This window comes from Girardinichthys multiradiatus, chromosome 18 (genome assembly GCF_021462225.1).
Source record: "Girardinichthys multiradiatus isolate DD_20200921_A chromosome 18, DD_fGirMul_XY1, whole genome shotgun sequence".
Taxonomy (NCBI): Eukaryota; Metazoa; Chordata; class Actinopteri; order Cyprinodontiformes; family Goodeidae; genus Girardinichthys; species Girardinichthys multiradiatus.
The window spans coordinates 47188489-47211183 of record NC_061810.1 but is presented as its reverse complement, the minus strand read 5'-3'; the positions used below and the strand labels follow the sequence as shown (position 1 = coordinate 47211183).

Below are 22695 nucleotides of genomic sequence, written 5' to 3'. Positions count from 1 at the left end.
ATAAAAACAAGAGGCGAAATGTTTTGTTTCCACTGTTTTATTAGCAAATGTAAAAAACACCATCCTACAACACTTGTGGCAAGAAAAGAAAACCAACAGACTTATTTTATGCTTTTGAAGTAGGTGCTGTGGATGAATACCCTGGTGGAACAACAGAACCTGGTTTGTTGAACTTGTGTTTGTGTTTAAACCGCCCTGAGAGCAAAGTTTGAACCGCATCTTCAGTTTGGTCCAAAGTAGTCCACCACGCCGTTGCCCTTACGACCGTCAAAGAAAAAGAAGTTACGATGGGGAGCGTCTCTTTGGGAGAGAGCCTGAAGAGAAAGATGACAGATTTGTTTTTATTATTTCAACTAACATGTAGGATCAGACAGATAAAAATCTTGGTGGCCCATGAATCAAACAACTTTCCAAATGATGGCAAAGCCCTGAATGTTTTATCACTTCTTCATATTTTCCTTTCAAACTATCAGACATTTAGGTACAAATGTCTTTTATCCGTATCTTGTTTTCAAGAACGGGTAAAAGAGCTGCTAAAATCCAAAGAAAAACAGAGAGAGATTTTAAAAGCTTGAAGAACTATTATTGTTATTAACATTTCAAACATATTAAAGAAAATCTGGATTCTTTGAAGGAAAATATTCAGAGTGGCTAAAAACGTTAATTTGTCCCCTCAGGGCTCAGAGGATTAACACGTGTGAGAAGCTGGATTTGCTGCAGGTTGCATAGAGTTTCATCATCACTGAGACATCAGGCGTTCTGATCCTGAACCCTCTCACCTTGACATGAACTTCTCTGATTACGTCAGATTTATATTGCTGTGCGGCCAGCACCCAAATAAAAACAATAAAATGGTCAGAAAAAGGTTTTAACATAAGGTCAATAAACTGAACAGTTTAACACTCCTCTACTGGTCTCAACGTCTTGTTTTATCTTGCAGGGTAAATGGATTTATTACATGCTGAAGCATCAGGACAGCTTGGATTTTTTCTCCAACTGTTGCCAGACTCTCACACCAAGTAGCTTCCACACAAAACGCAGTACCTGCTGTTTTCCTGGATCCGACCCGGTAACAAACCGAGAGGCCACCCGTCCACCCGACCTACCATCTTCATCGCTGAGAGAAGTGCTTCACCTTTGTGGTATTGAGTTTGTATTTGCAATATCCTAAAACAATTTTCCTAATGTTAACAAGCTCACCTTAACCACCTCCTGCCCGAGAACTCCACCCACAACAGCACAAACCGGGGACATCTCTGAGAAGCAGTAGCTGAGGAGAAGCAGAGCAGGAACATGCTAAGGCTGAAGTTCAGACACTGAACATCTCTGCAGACTGGATTTCCTGCAGAGATGTAGCCTAAATAAAACAGAATAGAAATATTCTTTATTGTGCCTCAGTGAGGAAACTCGGGTGTAGCAGCAGCAAGGCGACATGCAAGTTGAATCAGATTCACACAAGGGTAAAAATATTAAAAAAAGAATAAGAGACTGTAGAGAAAGGGCAAATTTAAAACATAAGTAATTAATTAATTCAGTTTATTTATATAGCGCCAATTCACAACACATGTTATCTCAAGGCTCTTCACAATACTCAGGTTCATACATTCCAATTAATCGTAACCATTGAACAGTTCAGTCCGATTCAGTTTTTTATTCAAATTGGATAAAAAGTTTTTCTATCTAAGGGTAGGATAGGACATATAAGTCAGACTGTACAGCTGTTAAAATAGCATTCTCAGATTAAATGAAATGTGCATCCTTAGTTTCCCCCAAAATATTGCTAATATCTTGCCTCCTTCTGGTGAACCCAGTATCATGTGTGCCGTCTCATCTGGGATGCATCGTCAGTAGTGCTATAATATTTAACAACTAAAACTAGACAAGAATCGCGTCACAGAGCAAACAGCATGATTTCCAGACACAGTAATCAATGAAGGACAATCTGCGTTCTGATGAGGCTCGTTTGTCAGATTAAAAGCAGATATTAAACAAACTCTTCATTAAGCCCACATTTCTGTGTTAAAAATGTATTTTTATTGGTCTCATGAAATATTCTAATGTTGTGTTTTCAATGGCTGGAAGCACAAAATGATCAGAAGGAACAGAAATAAAGGCTTGAAACATCATTCTGTGTGAAAGTAATCTATATAAGGGGTTACTGAAATAAATAAACTTTTCAATAATATTCTAATTTACTGAATGGTTGTGTAGTTACAGTTGTTGCTTTTTCTACCCCCTCACTGTTGTTTCCATGACAATTTTGATAAATAAATATTTTTGACAGTATGATTTTAATCAGGGTAATAAAGTAGTCTATTTAATAATGGAAAATTTCTGTCTTTGAAGGACTGCATAGTCGGAGGCCAACAGGTGAAATAGAATCCAAGTCGCCCATCTCTGGTCAATATAATTATAAGTTTTATACTTTTCTCAGGGTTCTTTGTGCAAATTAAATTAATTGCTCTTAAAAGATGTGTTTACTCCTACTTCTGACCAAGTAATGACTGACGGAGCCGTCAATTTTATTTGTACTGCTTCAGCAAAGCACCCTTTCTACTTGACGTCTTTATTAAAAACAAAACAAAAAACAATTAAACTGCAAAAGAAGATTAATCTGGTTCACATTGTGTTGACAAAAATAAGAGAAATCCACTAAAATATAGAGCAATCGCAGAAAACCATAATAAATGTTGACTACTCTGCTGTAGATCGACCCTGACAGTCTGTGGTTAGTTATCCGAGCATGTTTGTGAAATTCACCTGATGAAGTCGTCACTAAGAAGGTCACCGCTCAGCCCCATGGCTTCCAGGACGTCGTCTCTGATCTGTTTCAGCAGCTGGCTGTCGTCGGCACACGACTTTGGGTCGGGGTCACGGCCTTTGTCTGTGCGAAACTTCAACAGAACTGTGGATACGGAGAAAGGACCGAAAACGAAAAAGGAAAGAAATGACAGTTCATTGACTGGAAACTTTAGTTTTAACCATCTAACTAAAGCAATATTTTCCAAATAATCTGTTGCATTATTGCCTTTTGTAATTTCATCATGCTTTTTGGTGACTTCCACTCTGAATTATCGTTGCATGGAAAGACGAAGCCTCGACTGCCGCTCCCTTTGAAACGGGATAAAAATCTGAATGTGGTTGCACCATCAACCATTTCATCTGATTTGGCCCACGTTTCCCCCCACATCAATTTAAGAGCGTGCTCCTGCTGGCTCAGACCCGCAAAGATGAACACCCCCTCTCCACAAATTCAGGAAGGAAGTGTTATTTCATCCTCTGGCGGATTAAAAAAAATGAAAGACAAATCTGCATTGAGCACTTTATTTGGTCATGAGCAATATTTCAGACTTTTTCATATGCACAGACATCAACACCTCGCCCACATGTTTCCTGCTCGTCCATTAAGTTCAACCACACGAGGATGTGGAGTCCTCCCACGGCCATTTCCACCAGCGCGGCGCGCCTCACTCACACAAACACACTCTCTCTCTCTCTCTCTCACACACACACACACACACACACACACACACACCAGTGGTGGCAATGAATCATTTTCACACTTCAGCCCTTTTATGACAAACTTTTTAAGAAGAAAGTTAAAAGTCTGGCACAAATGGCATCACATTCAGGTTTGACAGGAAATCAAATACAATTTCATAACAAACTATAATATCAGCATAAATGGAAATATGATTATATCTGACAGCCCACACATGTAGTGGTGACACAGATAGATGGGATCTGAAGACAAAACCTACATCGAAAACAATGGACACGATTCATTTACAGCTAGACCAGAGAAACCCAACCATCCTCCCACAGAACTACACTAAAGTCAACCAGGATTATAAAAATGATTAAAAGTCGCTGAATAACAGAATGACCAGAGATTTTTCTTATTATTAGCTTAAAATTCAGAGGTACACTAAGATTCCTATAGAAGGCTTTCTAAGCCTCTGATATCTTTTTTAACAAAATCAAGGTAATGAATGCACACCTGTGGATGTATTTTCAGGCCACGCCTCCAACACCCTGCTTCCTTGAGTGACATCATGAAAAGAAAATCTTTAGAAATGAGCCCAAGATGTCAGGAAGAGGATTGTGGAGCTCCAAAAGTCTGAACCTTTCTCTAGCATCTATTTAAACAATTACATACAACTATAAATACCACGGGAACGTCCAGCTTTTATTACTGTTCAGAAACGAGACGGGTTCTGTTTCCTGAAGACGAACATGTTTTAGTGTTAAAGGAGCAAATAAACGGCGAGTAAAATGTTAGCTAAAGGTGGTGAGAGTGTCATTAACAACAGTGAAATTAATCCTGTACCGACATCAGAGAGGAAGAAGCCATTACTCTAAAAGCAACATAAGACAAATTACAGATTGCACTCAGGGACAAGAGCTTCATTTTTGGAAACATTTTGGTGACTGTGGTCTAATGAAACTAAAAGTGGCCATAAGGACAGCCTGAAAAAAAAAATACACCATCTCAACTGTGAAGCATGGTGGTGGCAGCTTCATGTTGTGGGACTGTTTCGCTCCAGGAGGGACTGGTGCACTTCATAAAAGACATAACATCCTTTTTAGAGAACAACCTGAGGAGTTATTGAAGCAACATCTCAAGAAATCAGCCAGAAAGTAAAAGCTTGTGCAATAAAGGGCTTTCAAATGGCCTCTTGATCAACAAAGTCGATGTTTCGGAGACCATCATTAAGTCTTCGCCTCCGTCTTACAGTAACTTTATTATTAAAACTGAAAAGATGTTTGTAATGTGAAAATTTAGGACTGCAAACCTGTTCCTAGTTATGTCAGCAGGAATGGAGCCAACATTTCAGCAAACTGTTGTGAGGAGGTCGTGGAAAGAAACTTCAAATATTTAAACAAAGTTCTACCAAATACCAAGAAAACATGTTAAAAAAATCTCATTATTCTGTCAGTTTTCAAATATAATAACTTTCATTGATCTAAACTGACCTAAAACAGGAAAACTTTAATCTGATTTAATGTCAGTCAGCAAGAAAACACAGGTTGTGTTTTTTTTATAAAGTGTAGGTTAATATTAGGATTAAACTAACCTTCAAAATATTTATACGTCTCAAGAAGTTGAGTTTTTTGCTGCTCAGCAGATCAGACAGATTCTTTAAGCTGCATAAAGGCAATTAAAATGACAAGAAAAAAATCATAGACACACACACACACACACACACACACACACACACACACACACACACGCACACACCAGCCTGTGGTTCAGATCAGCCGACTGTTCCTAGTGAGACAGGAAACGGTTACAACAGAGGAAGAGCCACTTCCTCATTGGTCGCCCAAAACAACAACTGCTCTCTCCAATTATAGAAACAGAGAAGGAATAATAACAGCACTTCCTGTCTCACCTTCACTAAATAACAACAACTAATGTTTCCACTGCTGAAAACTCTCCTGAAGTGCAGTGATGCGAAAACTGGGCGAGGTTGTAAATGTAGGCGAGTGTCATCAGACTTCATCTACAAACCTAAAATTTAACCTGAAGGGTTCCAGACGGAAAAGGACCCGAATGCATCTGTCTTGTTTGGACAAATTAAATAAGAAGCAGTCATTTTAGTTTTAATCAGTTTTACACCCAGTTCTTTGTTTCCTTGAAAGTCTAAACAATCTATGAAGCAGCAATGAAAATAATGGAATAATTATTAGGAGGGGAAACTAAATGTTGGAACATTTCAAAGATTATCAGTCTAAAGCGTTTGCTTTAACCGGCGATGTGTGCTTTAGGCCTTCAGGTGTAGAAAAGCGATGGCAGCAATAGCCCCTGGCGATAGATCGCTGAAAGAGAAGGAGGTCAGATAATGGGCGGAGATGGACCTCCATAAACACGCCTTCTGAATGCGTTGGTGCGCTTACGGACCATCGACTAATTTCAGTCAGTCCAAGCACGTAAACAATCCTCCGCCCCCAAAAATCAAATGTTTCCAGGTGACCCAAGCACTCGGCATCAACGGAAATGTGTTCCTACAACAGAGTAATGAGACACACTAGAGTTTCATTGATCTATTATTATATATTAATATTTTTATGGAAAATTAAGGATTTTTCTTCAATAGCTTCCAAGTCACGTGAATCAATGCTGAAATGTGTTACTGTAATGGACTAATGAGAAACTGCAGTTTTACTTTACTTTTTTAAAGACTATATTACTTCACTTGCAAGGTACACCTTCAATAGAAAGTGGATGTGTACAATTATGACAAATTTCACAAAGACATCTTAATGTCACTGAGTAGAACAGCCACTAGAAACCACTCAGGTGTATTTCACCTGTCTAAAAGAGAAGAAGCCATTCAAACTCACCCAGCCTCTGGTGAAAAAGTATCCCCCCCTCCCTTTTATAGGTGGAAGCTGAGATCAGAGCTGATTACTGCCTGGGAGGTGGGGTGTTACGTGTCGACCGAACCAATGTGTTCTGGAGTGAGTACTTGAAGTCTCCTTCCCTATGAACATTTTTGAGGGAAGAAGAAGGACTATCCAATCAAAACAGCTTGAGGGTGGAGTCGGACCTCTGACTCCGTCCACAAAACCATTCTGCCCTATTCTGCTTTTTGCAGCCGCCGACTTTGCAGAATTAATAGAAATGATTTCAGTTAGTTGCCATTTACCCAACTTTTAAGCACAGTCGACAAGCATTCATTAGGTTTGAGATCGAGGCTCCGAGAAGCTTAAATCCTCTTATATCCATTCCAAATCCAGGTTCTGGTGCATGTTTGGGATCATTTTGGACGATGTTCATTGGGAGTTTGTTCTTTCACTGAATCATATTTTGCAAAACATGAGCCCCGCCAGTAGCACAGCATTACCAGAGCATGATGCTGCCACCACCGTGCTTGACAGCAGGTACAGGTTTGTAGGGCTAACCTTGCTTCATCCAAATAAAATTCTTTTCAGTGTGGTCAAATAGCTGCTTTTAGGGATGCACCGATATGAAAATATGGGTTGATATGCGATATAAAAAACAAAACAAAAAATAATCGCTGTTATGGCTGATAACCAATATTTTATTTTTTCCCTACCATCTCAATACGGTGACAAAGCAACCACACTGCTTACATTGCTTATCTGCTTTAGCACAATCCGTGCATCACTATCACATGAACAAACAAATACATAGTTCTCATGTGACAATCCACATCCGGGCACTTTGTCGCCAAACACCATTTTAGTAAGCACACAGTAGTTGCAGACACGGCTCAGTAAGACTGACCATCGACGGTTCAGCAAAGCGCAGTTTTCACTACATCCCAAAAATCAGGAAATATGAAGGACCTCAAATGAAGGAGCCGAGGGCTGAACGTCTGGGAGTCTGGCATGCAAAGCACCTCATGAATGGTGACGTGTATTTAAATGAGCCAGCTAATCAGTGTTATTTCATGGTTACCAATGGCAACCACGGAGAAAAAAATAAAGATACGCAATTTGATCTAGGTAGAAATAGATGTGTCGGTGAGTGAGGTGAAGAGTTGAGAACATACCATGTTTGGTCGCCACAGTAGTGGCGTGACAAATAAAAGGAAGTGTTGTGAGTGTTAGTACGATATTTAAATGTTTACAGCAGTGTACACTGTTATTGCCTCACATCTTTTCCGTGTTGATCTGTGGTCCACATCTCCCTGGTGATCATCAAGAGTCAAATGTGATGTGAGAAAACCACCAACCTTGATTAAAGATTGCTTATAGACCTTTTTATTTATGTGAAAGATCCTTATGTAGCTATGGCTCACCAGTACAAGCAAATGACACTGTGGTTCTGAATGCTTAAGATGACGTCGATCTATGATTAAAAGTTTGATATGGAGTAAAACTGAATTTCATGCTGCATTGCAGCGTCAATTCCCCGCCTCTCCATCTGCGTTGCCAGTTTCTCGTCTCCAAAAGGAGCGTAAACATGGGTCGAAGTTTGCGCGACGGACCGCACATTCTCCTGTCACGGTTTGTTTTTTAATAGACAATCTTCGCATGGAAAGTGATGTACACCAGTTTCAGGCCCTGTTTTATGCGCATGCCACCTTTCAAAAAGAGATCCCAAGATGGTGCCAGGAAACCAACCAACTCTATACCGACGACACTGAGAGAAGCGGCAAAATATCCAGCAAGAATTATACCAGATGGCCACAAAATGCATTTGGTCAAGATGAAACATGCTAAGAGAGATTTAATCAAACAGTAGTTTGGGGGGGGGGGTAATGCATATTTGTGAGTCTGTATAAATAATTTTAATTAGGAAAGAAGACCTGAAAAGATTTATTTTCTTTAATCTCCGCAGTTTTTTGTTGTAAAATTATTCCACCATGGGGAAAAAATGGATCAATGAATTAATGAAATGATCTGAAATAGGAATATTACTGAATTAGTTTGAGAACAAACTCGTTTGATCATTATTCCCTGCAGATGTGGACAGACCGACGAGTTATTCTGGTTATTTCCTGCTGTTGTCATGCAGTGTAGCTGTCGGGCTGCTGTCAGCTCTACGCTCAGTGCACATGACTGGCCATGGACGGCCTGTGATGGAAACTACTGAGGGGTTTATGGGGACGTCGGAAATGCCAGGTGACAGGAGGGACAAAAACAAGAAAAACAGGAAAGACTCACTTAGAAAAAATAGAAATGATTTACATCTGCTTATTTATCAGAGTAGCAGCGTTTTTTCTGGGAAATGCTGATTCAAAGTTTATAAAAGTGAACTTGTTTCCCCTAAAAAGCTTCAACATTGAGATGAAACTTAATCTTTTTCTCATCATGCTTGGATGGTAATCAGCAAACGTTCTGGATATGGTTTTCCACACGTGGTTAGAGTGGAACAATGATTTTAGCATCTTCATGGTTTAGGTTTCAGTGTTGCTGGAGAATCACCCACATTTTCAGTTTCAGTTTTCAGTACTTTCTGCAGACCCTCTCATGATCATCTGTGACATTTTAACTCTCCCTCCTTTACATATGGGAGAATATTGGCTAAAAAAAAACCCTCTGACATTTATTTTTATATGTTAGCATGGAAATGCATTCCACTGTACGTCATATTTTCCAGTGGAGACCCTCTACCCGAGGACAAAGCCCGAGACAACACAGTCCTCAGGAGCTTTACTTGTGTTTTGGATGAAGAAATAAATTATGGGCATAGCTGCTAACCAAATACAGACACTTTAATTCTAGAAGTTTGCTTTGAAATAAGCCAAGTAACCCATAAATATAAGAAATGCCTTTACATATGTACCATGAAGCAGGAAGTAATCCACTGGAGTTCGTTTCAAATTGGCTTTGGCCTTCTCACTGGTCCAGTCAACCTCCAGGGCCTCCTTCAGATTGCAGAAACTGGCCGTCTGATTGGTGAGAGATTAAAAAGGCATGTTAATTGATTCTTTATTATCAGGATAAAAAATAGGTACAAGTATGCCTGAAAATATCCTAATCAGAGCAGTTCCTCCAGGACGCCCACGGATTACCAGAAACAGTCCCCGGATAATCTATCTGGCTCCTGATGTTCTTAAATAAGAACAAAATAACTCAAATAAAATCAACATTTCATGAAAGAATCATTTGGCAGCTAAAACAGCTGAGGTTAAACACCTGAGCCATGTCAATCTATTGGTTCAAGGCTTTACACTTTATTGTGTTGGCATGAAACTGTCCTTAAACTGTGAATAAACCACAGAAGAAAGATTTTATTTTATTTGGGATAATTTGGCTTTTTTTGTAACTTGAGTAAAGGAAGGAATTTTCTTCACCACAGATAAAAGTTTCTGGATGTTTAATTTTCAAACGACTCAGGTTTTAATGTCATAAACAGAGACATGAAAAGCATTTCTTTAGTCCTTTTAAATAATAAAACATTAAACATTATAAAGTTTAATTTGGGAATAAAAATGCATAAAGCTGAAGTGCAGACAGAGCTGATTATTGATTAAAGACACAGAGAGAAGCAGAGTGGGGCTGATTCTCAGAACCCACCAACCTTTTTCACCATGGTGGTCTCGTTTGGGTCGACTTTAGCTTTCTTTGCTTCTGGACCATCGTTGGAACTGGGGGACGGCTTCACTACTTTGGGTTTCTCTCTGAAAACAAAGAGTTTCTTTACTTTTACTGGGAAAGGAAATCAATAAACAACAAAACATGCTGAGCTGTTTCATTGTCCCTTTGATGAAAGATGCAGAAGCTGATCGTTTTCGCCAAAACAAATAAAAACCAGTTAAATTTGTCATCATTTGCATAGTTTTCCTGTTTCGTTGGCGTATTAAAAACTGTGTGGATGTAAAAGGTCAAATTTATTTACGTAGCACATTTAAAAACAACACCAAAATGCTTCACAGTTTCACCAACAATCACAAATTAGCCAATGGAAAAAAACTGAAAGACAGAAAGTCGGACAAATTCAACAGTTTGATGAGAAAAATAAAAACGACTGAGAATAAAACCCGAGGAGAAAAAGGAAAAAATGTAGGAATTTCTTGGAGAAAACAAATAATCAAAAAGGTTCTAGTTCTGGGTTCATTGCAAACAAGTCTGAAGACCAAGATAACCATGATTGACTAAGAAACTGCTTATTCAATCAGTTCATGTGGATGCCATTAAATTGACCTTTCGGTGATAAAGCAAAAAACCTTGTTATTTTTGACCAGGACATGTCATTTAAATCCCATATTAAACAGGTTTCTAGGATTTCCTTCTTTCATCTCCGGAACATTGCCAAAATTAGAAATATCCTATCCAGGAGTGATGCTGAAAAACTAGTCCATGCATTTGTTACTTCAAGGCTGGACTATTGTAATTCTTTACTATCAGGATGTCCACAAAATGCAGTTAAAAGCCTTCAGCTGATTCAAAATGCTGCAGCAAGAGTTCTGGTGAAAATTAAAAAGAGAGATCATATTTCTCCTATTTTAGCTTCCCTTCATTGACTCCCTGTTAAATCCAGAATAGAATTTAAAATTCTCCTCCTCACATATAAAGCCCTTAATGATCTAGCTCCATCATACATCAGAGATCTGATTGGTTCATACGTTCCTAACAGAGCACTTTGTTCTCAGACTGCAGGTTTACTGGCGGTTCCTAGAGTCTCTAGAAGTAGAATGGGAGGCAGATCCTTTAGTTATCAGGCTCCTCTCCTGTGGAACCAGCTCCCAGTTTTAGTCCGTGAGGCAGACACCCTGTCTACTTTTAAGGCTAGGCTTAAAACCTTCCTTTTTGATAAAACTTATAGTTAGAGTGGCTTAGTTTATCCTGAGCTATCTCTGTAGTTATGCTGCTATAGGCTTAGGCTGCAGGAGGACATAATGACCACTTTCACCCTCTTCGCTACATTCTCATACTACTCTCCAATTTTGTGTTATTTTGCTGTTATTTCAGATTTTAACTTTATGTTCTCTCTCTGTTTTGTCCCTTTCTAGAAGCTACATCTGACCTGGCTCTGTATCGACCTGTGACACCCTCCTGGAGAGGGGCATCATCCAAGATGCGACCAACAACTTAATGCTCACCTTCTACAGATGATCCACATGGCCCTGTCTTTCAGTGTTTAACCCTTTCTCTCTCCTAGACATGGCTACTGACTGAGCTTCTACTGTAACTAACTCTATGTGCTCTCTTTCAGACTCTAACCTTGAAAACTGACTCAGAGTTCATCTGCTTAGCTGTCTTTCTCTCCTAGATGAAGCCACAAAAGGAAAGCTCATTTTTCTGTTCTCTCAAACCTCCAGTCGGTCGTGGCAGATGGCCGCTCACACTGAGCCTGGTTCTGGTTCTGCTGGAAGTTTCTTCCTCTTAAAAGGGAGTTTTTCCTCTCCACTGTCGCTACATGCATGCTCAGTATGAGGGATTGCTGCAAAGTCAACGCCAGTGACTGTCCACTGTCTCTACATGCTCATCCAGGAGGAGTGAATGCTGCAAGTCACTGACTGGATGCAATCTGCTGGGTTTCCTTAGATAGAAAAACTTAAATTTGAATAATAAACTGAATCAGACTGAAACGTTTGATAGTTCAATAGAATCAACTGGAATGTATGAACCCGACTTGATATCTGTTTAATAGGACTGAATTGACTTTGTAAAGTCGATGACATGCGTTGTGAATTGACGCCATATAAATAAAATTGAATTGAATGAAAGAAGGCTGAAGAACCGTTCCCGTTTAGACTGGACCATGTGTTTTCAGATCATCCATTCCTGGAGAAAGACCCAATGATGACTCAGTTTCAGTTTTCATTGTCAGGTAGGGTGTAATAAAAAGATCTTTGGAGAAAACAAAGGCCCAAAGCATCACAGATCCTCCACTATACTTAACAGTGGGAATGAGGTGCTTCCCCACATGTTCAGCCCATGTTTCACAACAGACCCACCTGAAGTACTTGCTGCTAAAAGCCCAGCTTTAGGCTTGTCGGACCAAAGTTCACAGGTCAAATTAAAGTCCCAGCAACGTTTAGGTAAATCCACACACCTATGTTTGTGCTGGTTGGACAGAAAATACTTTTTTGAACCAGAACCAGCTGGCATATAGATAGTGTCTTATCATAGTCATACAGACCTGGGCCCAGTTTGGACCTGGAATTAAGATGTGTCTGGGTTGATCACGATAATGTATAAATAAGGCATTACAATCCATCCTGAGTTATCGGCTCTTGTTCACCCACTTTATATGAAGATAACCAGAGAGTCAGGTCCCAGATTGGGTTGTTGGTTGATTTAATTTTATGGTTATTTAAACACCAGCACACCTGAGACTCACCTGGTCCACATTTTTGTGGATATATTTCAACTACAAGCTCTTTACAAGCTCCTCTGTGCAGTTTAACAGTCAAGAGGAGAGGAAATAATGTGACTTTACCATGCTCAGCATTTAGCTCAAACCACAACCTTATTAGTAGTGAATCTTTTTAAAACAATTTGTTTTTAGTGTTTTTAACCACATGGGATATTTTCAACGCTGGGTAAATATACCCAATATATAAAAAGGTTTATTTTTCTAAATTTTACAATGTGAGATATTCTCCTGCAATGGAAGATAACTTTAGTTTTTCTACACATCTTTACCAGTCGTGCCAGTAAGTAAGGAGGTGCTACATCTTAGAAAAAAATGTTTATTTGTATGGATGTTGTTAACGGGCTTTAATGGCCACACTGGAAATGATCATGTTGTAATACCTGAAGTGTGATTCAGTATATTTCTACAGTCACAGAAGCAGCCACTAAACCTCCAATAGTGATTATTAACACTGTGCAATTATCAGGCTCGTTAAAGACCCGCCCCCACACTCACTCCACATAGTGGTGCTCCTGTCCAAGGTTACAGAACATGTAACCGTAGTAACCGTAGACGTCACCGCAGAAGACCTTGATGTTGTGCTGAGAGCAGAGCTGGTCGACGCGCACCATCAGGTCTCTGGAGCAACCTGTCAGACACACCTTCAGGTGGGGGGGACAGAAAAAAGCTGATTAGAGAAGCTGCCTGAAAGAGCGGAACCAGTGGACCCATTTGGGCTGAAAACTCATAAAGAATGGAAACAAAGCATTTTAAGGGTTTACTGAAAACTTTAAAATGATTTTATTTAATATTCACTTTCTCCTAATTCTAACAGTAGATATTCAGAATTAATTTTCTATCCTCATCCATTTTTTATTGGGTTGATCCCTTTGGAGCAATCTCCAGTGCAGAGGCGCCCAAGTCTGGTCCTGGTGAGCTACTATCCTCCAGCACACCTGAATCCAATAAATGGCTTGTTACTGGACCTCTTCAGATCAGAGTTCAGCCACTTATTTCAAGGTGTGTTGGAACAGGGATGCATCGAAAAGCTGCAGGATAAAAACTCTACAGGACTGGGGTTAGGCACCGCTGCTCCAGTGGGTTCACAGACTCACATTAAGTCCAAACCGACTTGCTGAGTAGGTCCCACCTTGCGTACAAATTCAGACTCTGATTGGACAATTGGCTCCCTGCTTTTCCTCTCTTCCACAGATTGTAGTTACTGAAGAGATGTTCTATTTTTTATCTACAGTGAATTTTGTTGTTTTGTTGAACCACTAATGTCCAAGAAGAGTTTCATTAAGAGAATGAACTGTTAATTACTCTACCCGGCATGGTGGTAACTAACAGGAAGACTTCAAGTGTAAAAAAGGGTCTTAAAATATTCAATCGGCTTGATTTAGATAGGAAATATTAAGGGTGTTTGAAAACGAGCAATAATGCATTTAAAACCAGAGAAAAATAAAAGCAATAACAACAAAACAACTGGTGTTTTCATGGACAAAGAGGCTGAGCTGGAAATATCTTCTGCAGCAGATTATGACGGGACACTGATAAATCTAACACAGTTACACAGTGTACCATTATACAACAAGGCTGGGCTGGTGTGTGACTGTAAACAACTGATAAGAGTGAAGCTGGTTCGAAGTATCAGAGCACCACATGGCAGCAGACAGGCGACGGTCAAGGACCAGAGATCCCAGATAGGTCCCAGGAGGCAGAAGGTCAAAAGCTTCACTCAGGATCGAAATGATCTGGTCTAAAATTATTTCAATTTAATATTAATTTGGCACAAAAACAAACATTAGAATCCGCATAATCATTATTTATGAAGGAAAGATGAAGACAGAACGAAAAAGGTGTTGGGAAAAACTGGTTTTGTTTGAAATCTTCTATTAAAGCATCTTTAGAAATCTTCACTGTTCTGACTTCTGCCTAAAACTAGAAAGAAGCAAAACTTGAATATTTGACAGTTTTGTACTCTAAAATGAAACTTTGTATTCTGTAAAGTTGGGATTTAATCCCAGTTATTATTCCTGATAATATTAAATGAATATTTTTATCCTTCAGAGCTCATTTCACACAGGCTGGATCATAAAACCAACATTAAAAAAGAAATAAAGTTTTCCCCTCCTGTTGTGTCTGGGCTCTCAGGTCCTTCAGGTGTTCTGGTGTGCTCAGTGAAGGTCAGGAGGAAGGACGGGGGGGAGGGAAATGATGTTTCGAACTGTAAAACAGTTGGGGCTCTTTGTGGTGCAGAGAGCTCCTCACGTTAATCTGCTTCAATGTAAGTGTCCGTGTGCAGCTCAGCAGGATGATGGAGCGGGATTAAAGTGGGAATGTTGGAGTTTGGTCAGAGTTTTTCTCTAAAAGGCTTCATTACTGTGGGAGAACGAAACAGAGGTCCATCAGTGAACTGACAGGATAGAGCCAACTACTCACTGATTCTTATTTAAACTATTTAGTTTAAGAATATCTCCAGTTTTGTTTTTTTGGATAAACATATTATAAAGTCATAACTTATATTCAGCTAGAAACAGGTTTTCACTTATGGCTCTTAAACAAGACTAATAAAGCCCCCCAGAGGTTGGTTTTCATGCATTTTTCATTCATTAACTCTTGTCTCATGCTTCCTGTATGAGCCATTAAAACACAAGATAAATAACAGCAAAATGAAATTACATTTTTGGTTATTTAATATGATCAGTTAGGATGGAATCATGTTGTTAATATGACTTTTTCTGATTTTCTAAGAAATCTGGTGATTAGCTGTTACTGGTGCCATTTTACAGCCAACCATGCAATAAAAGCCTGAACATTGTTAAAATAAAAGGTTGTCTTATTATGTGGAGCTATTTCAACCCTGGGTTTTTTGCGCATTTTTAGTTCTGCTGCGGGACAGATCTCTGGACTCAGAAGTTGTCAGGGACTGGAAACTGCTTCAAGACTTCGGCTGTTCAACAAATGCTGCACAAAAATTCAGGAAGTCATCTTATGGTAACAATCACCAGACGTTAGGAAACAGATTATTAACAACTTTATTCAGTTTTACAGAATGATGGATTTAGTTTTTGCCATTCTGAGATACCATTAGTGAGAAAAACTTTATTTTGAGGGTGTTTTTTTGCAGTGTTGTTGCCCAGTTTACTGAACAGGGTCGTTCCCACTTTGGTCCTACGGACACATTTTGCATCATTGTTGAGCATTCATCATAAACTAACTAGTAACTGAGAAAAGCGTGTTTGTTTCACATTTAAATAAAACTATTTTGGCTATATTGGTGTTGTGAGCGATCAGCATAAAGAACATTAAGACGATTTGTGTTGGTTCTGTCACTACGTATCTGCTGCCAACTGGCAGATTCCAGCACCAACTTGGAAGCATTTTCATCTGGTTTGTTAAAATTTTCCCTTGAGGAAGGCATCTCAGACGAAGAAGAACACAATAAAGATGAGACCGAGTGAGAGTTCTGTGATCCCGAAGCAGTGATGGAAGCTGCTGTGAATCTAAACCAAACTGTGTACAATAATTCACTTCAAAGCCTAAACCTGTGGGAATGTATTTTCCTGACTGCATTTCTACCATTTTATTGGTTTCAGTGTGTGATTGCCACTCAGAAATGCCAAGGTCTGCTTGTGCTTTAGCCTCAATGATTTACATGACATTCTGGTACAGAGGTAATAATACTGTACATCAGTGGTGGGTGATCCAGCACTTCTGATGGATTCAGCACCATGGGACCTAAAACAACTGGGCTCAAATGAATTGCTGTGGCTTTACTGATCAGGTTTTCCAAGCTGATCAGGTCAACTTTGCAAAGTGCTTCACATTTGTGCATTTGTGCAGTGTTCTCATGTTAGGCAAAGATTTCTTTTTTTGAAAACATTTAGAATAGAAATAAACACCAATGATGCAACAAATAAGAGAAAAATACAAATAGATACACAAAGAAACATTTTGTTCAATTGTTCTCTGTCTCATGTGACACGGACACCCTGAGGTGTCGTTATGGAAGGTTGGATATTATAACAAGTAAATAAGAATGAAATAAAAATGTAAAATGAATTGTGACCCGCTTGCTGCATCACTGCATTGAATTTACCTGGCATTATTTTTCTGCTGCGATTGCTTCACCCATTTTTACTGTTTACTATGTGACTATCTTTCCTGTATTTTACAACTGCGGAAATGTTTACAATGAATTAAAGCATCTCAAACAGAACCTCTAAACTGTGTAAACTGGACAGGAACAAGCATGCATTTTAACTTACAGTGACCCGAAACTGATATATTACACATCACGTTCTTCAATAAAACTAAACGGTCTTCTGTATGTAAGTAAAATGGGGATGGAAAAACATCTGAATGGCTGATGAAGATCTAATGACGTCCACTGTCTTCCAGAAGAATGAAACCAGGCAGATAACATCAGGCTGAAGGCAAAGCTGCACCAGTCTTTGGTGGAAATTATTACAAGTACAGCTTTTTGTGCACAAAGTGGGCTACGGCAACATCTAGTGGTCAACTTGAGCACTGCAAGCCAAGGTCAATCCTCTGGTTAATTCAGTTTTGACTGTTATTTATGTCTCAACTATGTTTCAAACTAGACTTATGTGATACACCAATATCTGGAAAGAAAATATAAAAAGTCTAGACTTCTAAACAAACACCTTGAATTTTAACACACAACTCCATAATGTCCAGGTAGATTTCTGAAGTTCCCAGTTCATGTTTGACTGACTTCATCTACCTCGTGTTCTCACTCACCACATCAAACTGTAAAAAGAAGTCGTCTGGTTTGTCTTCAACTCTGTCCGGGTCGGCGTGCACTTCCACCATTGGGTTGAGGTTCTGTGCCCGCTCCAAGGAGGCCTGAGCCCGATTCTGACCCTGAGCTGACACCGGAACCAGGAACTGCGCCCGACATGACTCCTCTGAGGCCTGAAGGATACACAAACAGGGAGAAATTACATTGGCATGTTCATATGAAAGGTGTACCCACCTTTATGGTTCAGTTCAAACTAAAGATCAAAACCAAGAGACAGTCCCATTCTTGTTTTGATTTTTTGTATTACAAAATTGCATGTAAAAATATTTTTTCATGAGTACTAACTTTTGCTAATAATTGCTCTGACATTGTTGCCATCTAGCGGAGAAAAGCAACACTGCAAGTAAATTAACCCTCTCATGCATGAATTATGATAAACTCTGTCGGGATTTTTTTACTAAGTGTTTTTATACATCCTTAGGGATGTAAAACAAGGTTTGAAAAATAATTTTTTTCTATCTTTATAAAGAAATATTTATCTGTCTACTCAGGTGTACTTCATAAATTTTGTACTGTAAAAAAACATCACTTTAACAACATGGTACTTATATAGGTATAGTTGTAATTTAGTTATACAGTTGTAATATGGCATTCTGTTGGAATGGTGGTTCCTCCACTACTCTGTAGGCCTCTCTATTTGAGCTCTATTGATAAACATAAAAGTTAACATGAACATGAAACCTTTTTTTTCACTAGACATTTTTATTTATCTTTAGGGATGTAAACCAAGGTTACAAAATAAAGATATAGTGTCTTTGAACTGAGGAAGATAGTGTTGCACAAGTAACCGTCTCTGAACTGTGCATATTCCCTCATAGTATCTTATAGCATGTCTCATATTGCACTATTTTCTATGATAGTTGCCAAAGCATCTGGGGCACAAAGCTACAAGACACTGCATGCAGATGTACTTGGTCCTTCGTGTGCATGCAGCATCTTGGCATCTGCTGGCGTTTTTTGCTTCCTTGAGATGGGGCCAGTGGTCAGTTCAAGACGAAGTCCTGTCTCTGATGACCAGTACATTCTGGATCTAGGATATCTGACATATGACATTACCATATTAATCCCAAGAAATGTTTTGAACTCCTCTGGGGTCAATGCCAGCTTGTCTTTTCCTTTCTGGACAGCGTACAGGTTTGTATTTTATACAATGTCATTGATCATATCCTGGGTGAACAGATGCATGAAGAAATCTATTGGATTTGCTCCCTCAACATTCATCTTGCTCTCACCTAAGAAAGAAGGCAGGTCTCCCTCAAGCCGGTTATCCTTAGCTTTCCAGACATTTCTGACAGTTTTTTCTTTTGCTTTTTTCCCCTGAGCCCTGGGAGGTGGTGGTCCCTCAGGTTCAACAGCTTCATCTCCTTCCTCAACTCCCTCAGCAACATTTCCAGACTCCTCACCTTCACTATCACTGCTGGATCCTACTTCTCTGCTTGCACCTGTATGTACTGGCAGCCATTCCTCATCACTGCTACCAGAAGCACAGTCTTCCTCACTTGAGTCTGGAAATTCCTCTATTACCCTGTATGCCTGTCTTTTTGAGCTCTCCAAAATATAAGGATAAATAGAAAAAACTCAAATTACATTATAAAACATAAAGAAGTTGATTTACAGCCAAAACATTATAGGATATGAATTATTTTCAAGAACAACATTGGTAGTAATTGACATTGTATTGAAGTTGAAACATAGTTAGTGATGCATGATGTACAATTGAGTGAACAGATGATTTATCTGTATTTCCTCCAAATATAAAATCAAACCATGGAAAATCTTTCCATAATATGTCACCTTAGATGTTACTTCATGTAATTATATTTTTTTTACCTGCAATGGTATCTTTTTATAGAAGGTTGAAACCGAAATAGCCGAGGAGTTTGGTCGTTCTCCCTGTCGGCCATCTTGGTTTCACTGACTACTTTTTCCTATTGTAATGACCAGCCAATGGGATTTTTTTGTATGGGATGATGCATTAGCTTCCACTAGAGTGGATTATATGCAGCAGTGCCCAAAATTGCAGGCATATAAATAGAAAAAAACACTTTTAAACAGTTGTACACTGTAGTGACCTCTATGCATGAAAGGGTTAAGTAAACCATAGTAAATGTTTTGTACACCTCATTGTTGATTACAAACAAAAGCTTCCAGATTTGCATCAAATTTTTCTCTGAGAGCCCTACTAATCCCTAATGGAGACTGGTATCTGACTTCTGTGTTTGCATTAGTAGCATGTTCATACCTGTTCATGATCCAGCAAAGTGAGTCCTTTAATGCCAGCCAGGATCAGATTTTTAGCCAGTTCAGCTCCAAGACCTCCAACACCTGCCAGGAGAACCCGGGACCCTCGCAGCCTGTTACATTGACAAAATACACGTAGGATGCTAAAAAATATGTTTGGTCACAGCTCACTTAAAGTTTTAGAGAGGACAGTTTTAATGTACAATAACCGTACTTCATTAAAACTAACCTAACATGTCATCTTTGGTTTGAGTATTTTATTTTTCCTTACTAAAATTATAAAGAAATTGTCTTTTTTTTTAGGTCACTTGCTTGGACCTCAATCAATGAAATAAGAAAAAGAATAAAGCAATAAAAAAGAAAATACAAATTAATTTTAACTATAAAAAAACAATTAAAATGTATTTCTTAAAAATAAAGTGTTTAAATTACACGAAATAAAAACTAACAAAACTGATAAACATATTTTACATATAAAAATAAGGAGAAAGAAAACCAAGAGAAAAGCAGATAATATACAATAAAGATAAAGAAATAAAACTCAAACGGAAAGAAAGAACCAATGAAATTGTTAATACAATGACTGATAAAATAAAAATACTAAAATACAATTAAACATTGGACAGAGAAGATACATGAATCAAACTGAGTTTAAAGGTGAGCTGTGTCAAGGTAAATCCACCCTAAAGACAATTTTCCAGCTGTTTCGTTTAAAAACAAAATCAGGACTTGAATAGAATTCTAATCTATCGATTAATCTTACCTTTATAAATAATATACCTCTAGTTTTAAGCCCGGAGTTATAATAGCAAAGAACAAATGAAGTCTTACGCTGCTTTGATTAGCTAACAGAGCTAGCTTACCTCTTCTGGGCATCCAACCCCCACAAACGTATCTGGCGGTCGTACTGTGCCGCTTCCTCCTCGCTGATGACCGGGTCCTCTTTTTCGATCATATCAATAGTTTTGGTTGACTAAAACAGCTTTATTTCAGTTGGAATTTGTTTGCTTTCTGCAGCACCACAGGCAAACAGTTCGAAGCCTGTGAGCGTCCCGCTGAATGGACGCTTAATTGTGACGTCAGTAGACAGAAACAATACCTTTCTTCTTCTTGTTTTTTCATGTTTGGCAAACACCTTCAAAGGTGCGTTAGCGCCATCCTCTAGACGGTAACAATAGCATTATTTTGTCGCGTGGCAACTATCTTTATCCTTTTTTCTTTCCGTTTTATATCTTTTTGGTAATATTTTTAACACAGATTTTATAAACTGTAGATTTAAATTATTTGTTGGAAATTGTATTACCTTAAAGTTTTATTGTCGTGAGTTCATCTGATTTGGTTCTAAATTGGCAAGCTGCTTCAGTATTTTCTCGCTATTGTTAATTAACAGACGTGGATTCTTAATGACAACGTACCCCGCTATGCACGCTAGTTTAAATTGCTATTTAAGATTTTGTCTCTTTGTGTTTCTTCTTCGCAATTTTTGGATATTGTTTCCTCAGTGTTGTCTTTCAGGAAACTGACGTAACACTCGTTAAGGCTGTATCGAAACTAGGTACATGTCAAAAGACGGTACCTATAAGTCGAATTACACATTTGTATCTTCCCTAATAACCTATAAACATAGTCATAAACTATAGTGTTATGTGAAATTATCATTATTTTTTTGGAGCACACGTGTATATTCAAAAACTATTTCTATCATGGGAGAAGAGGTGGAGGTGGTGGAGGAGTATAAATACCTCGGTGTTCACCTGGACAACAGACTAGAGTGGAGATGCAACTGTGAAGCCATCTACAAGAAGGGACAGAGCAGACTGTACTTCTTGAGGAAGCTTAGGTCCTTTGGTGTTTGCAGCAAGATGCTGCAGATCTTCTATAAGTCTGTTGTGGAAAGTCTGGTCTCTTCTGCCATCATCTGCTGGGGAAACAGCATCAGAACCAGGGACTTAAAAAAGCTCAACAAGCTGATAAAAAAAGGCTGGCTCTGTTCTGGGGACTCCTCTGGAACCTCTGGAGATCATTGTGGAAAGATGGATTCTTCATAAAATGAAGAACATTATGGAGAACCCTGAGCATCCTCTTCATCAGATTGTCCTACAACAACAGAGTGTCTTCAGTCAGAGGCTTCTTCAGATCTGCTGTAAGACGGAGCTCTACAGGAGATCCTTCCTGCTCACAGCCATCAGCATCTACAACGGCTCTTTGAGGAAACCTTCATATTGAGCTACAACATTTAATTTCCCTTCGGGATTAATAAAGAAGACAAATATGTTTAACACGACTTTATCTGTCTATTTGCGATAAGTTGCTATATCTTTGTGCAGAAGCGAAGCACATGATTAAAAGAAACAGAAATTGGTGTTTGTTTTAAGTGATTTGTGTAAATTAAATAAGATCACCTTTTTATTTGTGTATTTTGTACTATTTTCTTAAAACTGTGGGCAAAATCGTTAGCGCATACAAATGCAGCATGTATCTCAAACCAATTTCTAGTTGTTCTGGACAGGTAGTGGCTTTTTTATAGCTCAATCAATCATGAAAGAGCAATAATCATGAAAAACAAGTTGAAAAAAATACATCACATAAAATTAACAATAAAAATGACAAACACATTTGATATTATAATAGTGCAACCAAAATAACAAAATAATCAAACATTCAAAATAAAATTTTATTTGTAACAGTTTGTTCTATTTTAATGTAGAAGCGTAGCATTGTATCTGACTGAAAATAAGAAAAGAAACAAAGGTATCTTGATTTGCACAAGTGCTTTCTGGTTTTAACACAAATGTTTGAAAAAGAAAATCAAATATTGTAATTGTGTAGATTAGATTGTGTTTAT

General features: G+C 38.6%; 1 protein-coding gene across 1 annotated transcript; it reads right to left on the bottom strand.

Annotated features, from left to right (window-relative positions):
- Positions 1-21: 21 nt before the first annotated feature.
- Positions 22-21425, bottom strand: sae1 (SUMO1 activating enzyme subunit 1). Its single transcript, XM_047392572.1, has 9 exons — positions 20714-21425; positions 19852-19963; positions 17549-17722; positions 13298-13443; positions 10001-10100; positions 9263-9368; positions 2761-2905; positions 1201-1270; positions 22-314 (listed from the first exon to the last, which is right to left on the bottom strand). The coding sequence occupies exons 1-9, from the start codon at positions 20803-20805 to the stop codon at positions 222-224; spliced, it is 1038 nt and encodes a 345-aa protein (XP_047248528.1). The 5' UTR covers positions 20806-21425; the 3' UTR covers positions 22-221.
- Positions 21426-22695: the final 1270 nt, after the last annotated feature.

Excerpts from the sequence above, each read along its gene's own strand:
- sae1 (XM_047392572.1), bottom strand. The coding sequence starts at position 20,805 with ATGATCGAAAAAGAGGACCCGGTCATCAGCGAGGAGGAAGCGGCACAG. Across the intron at positions 9,369-10,000 it reads AGACCACCATGGTGAAAAAG|ACGGCCAGTTTCTGCAATCT; the intron begins GTTGGTGGGTTC and ends CTCACCAATCAG. Across the intron at positions 315-1,200 it reads TCGGGCAGGAGGTGGTTAAG|GCTCTCTCCCAAAGAGACGC; the intron begins GTGAGCTTGTTA and ends CTTTCTCTTCAG.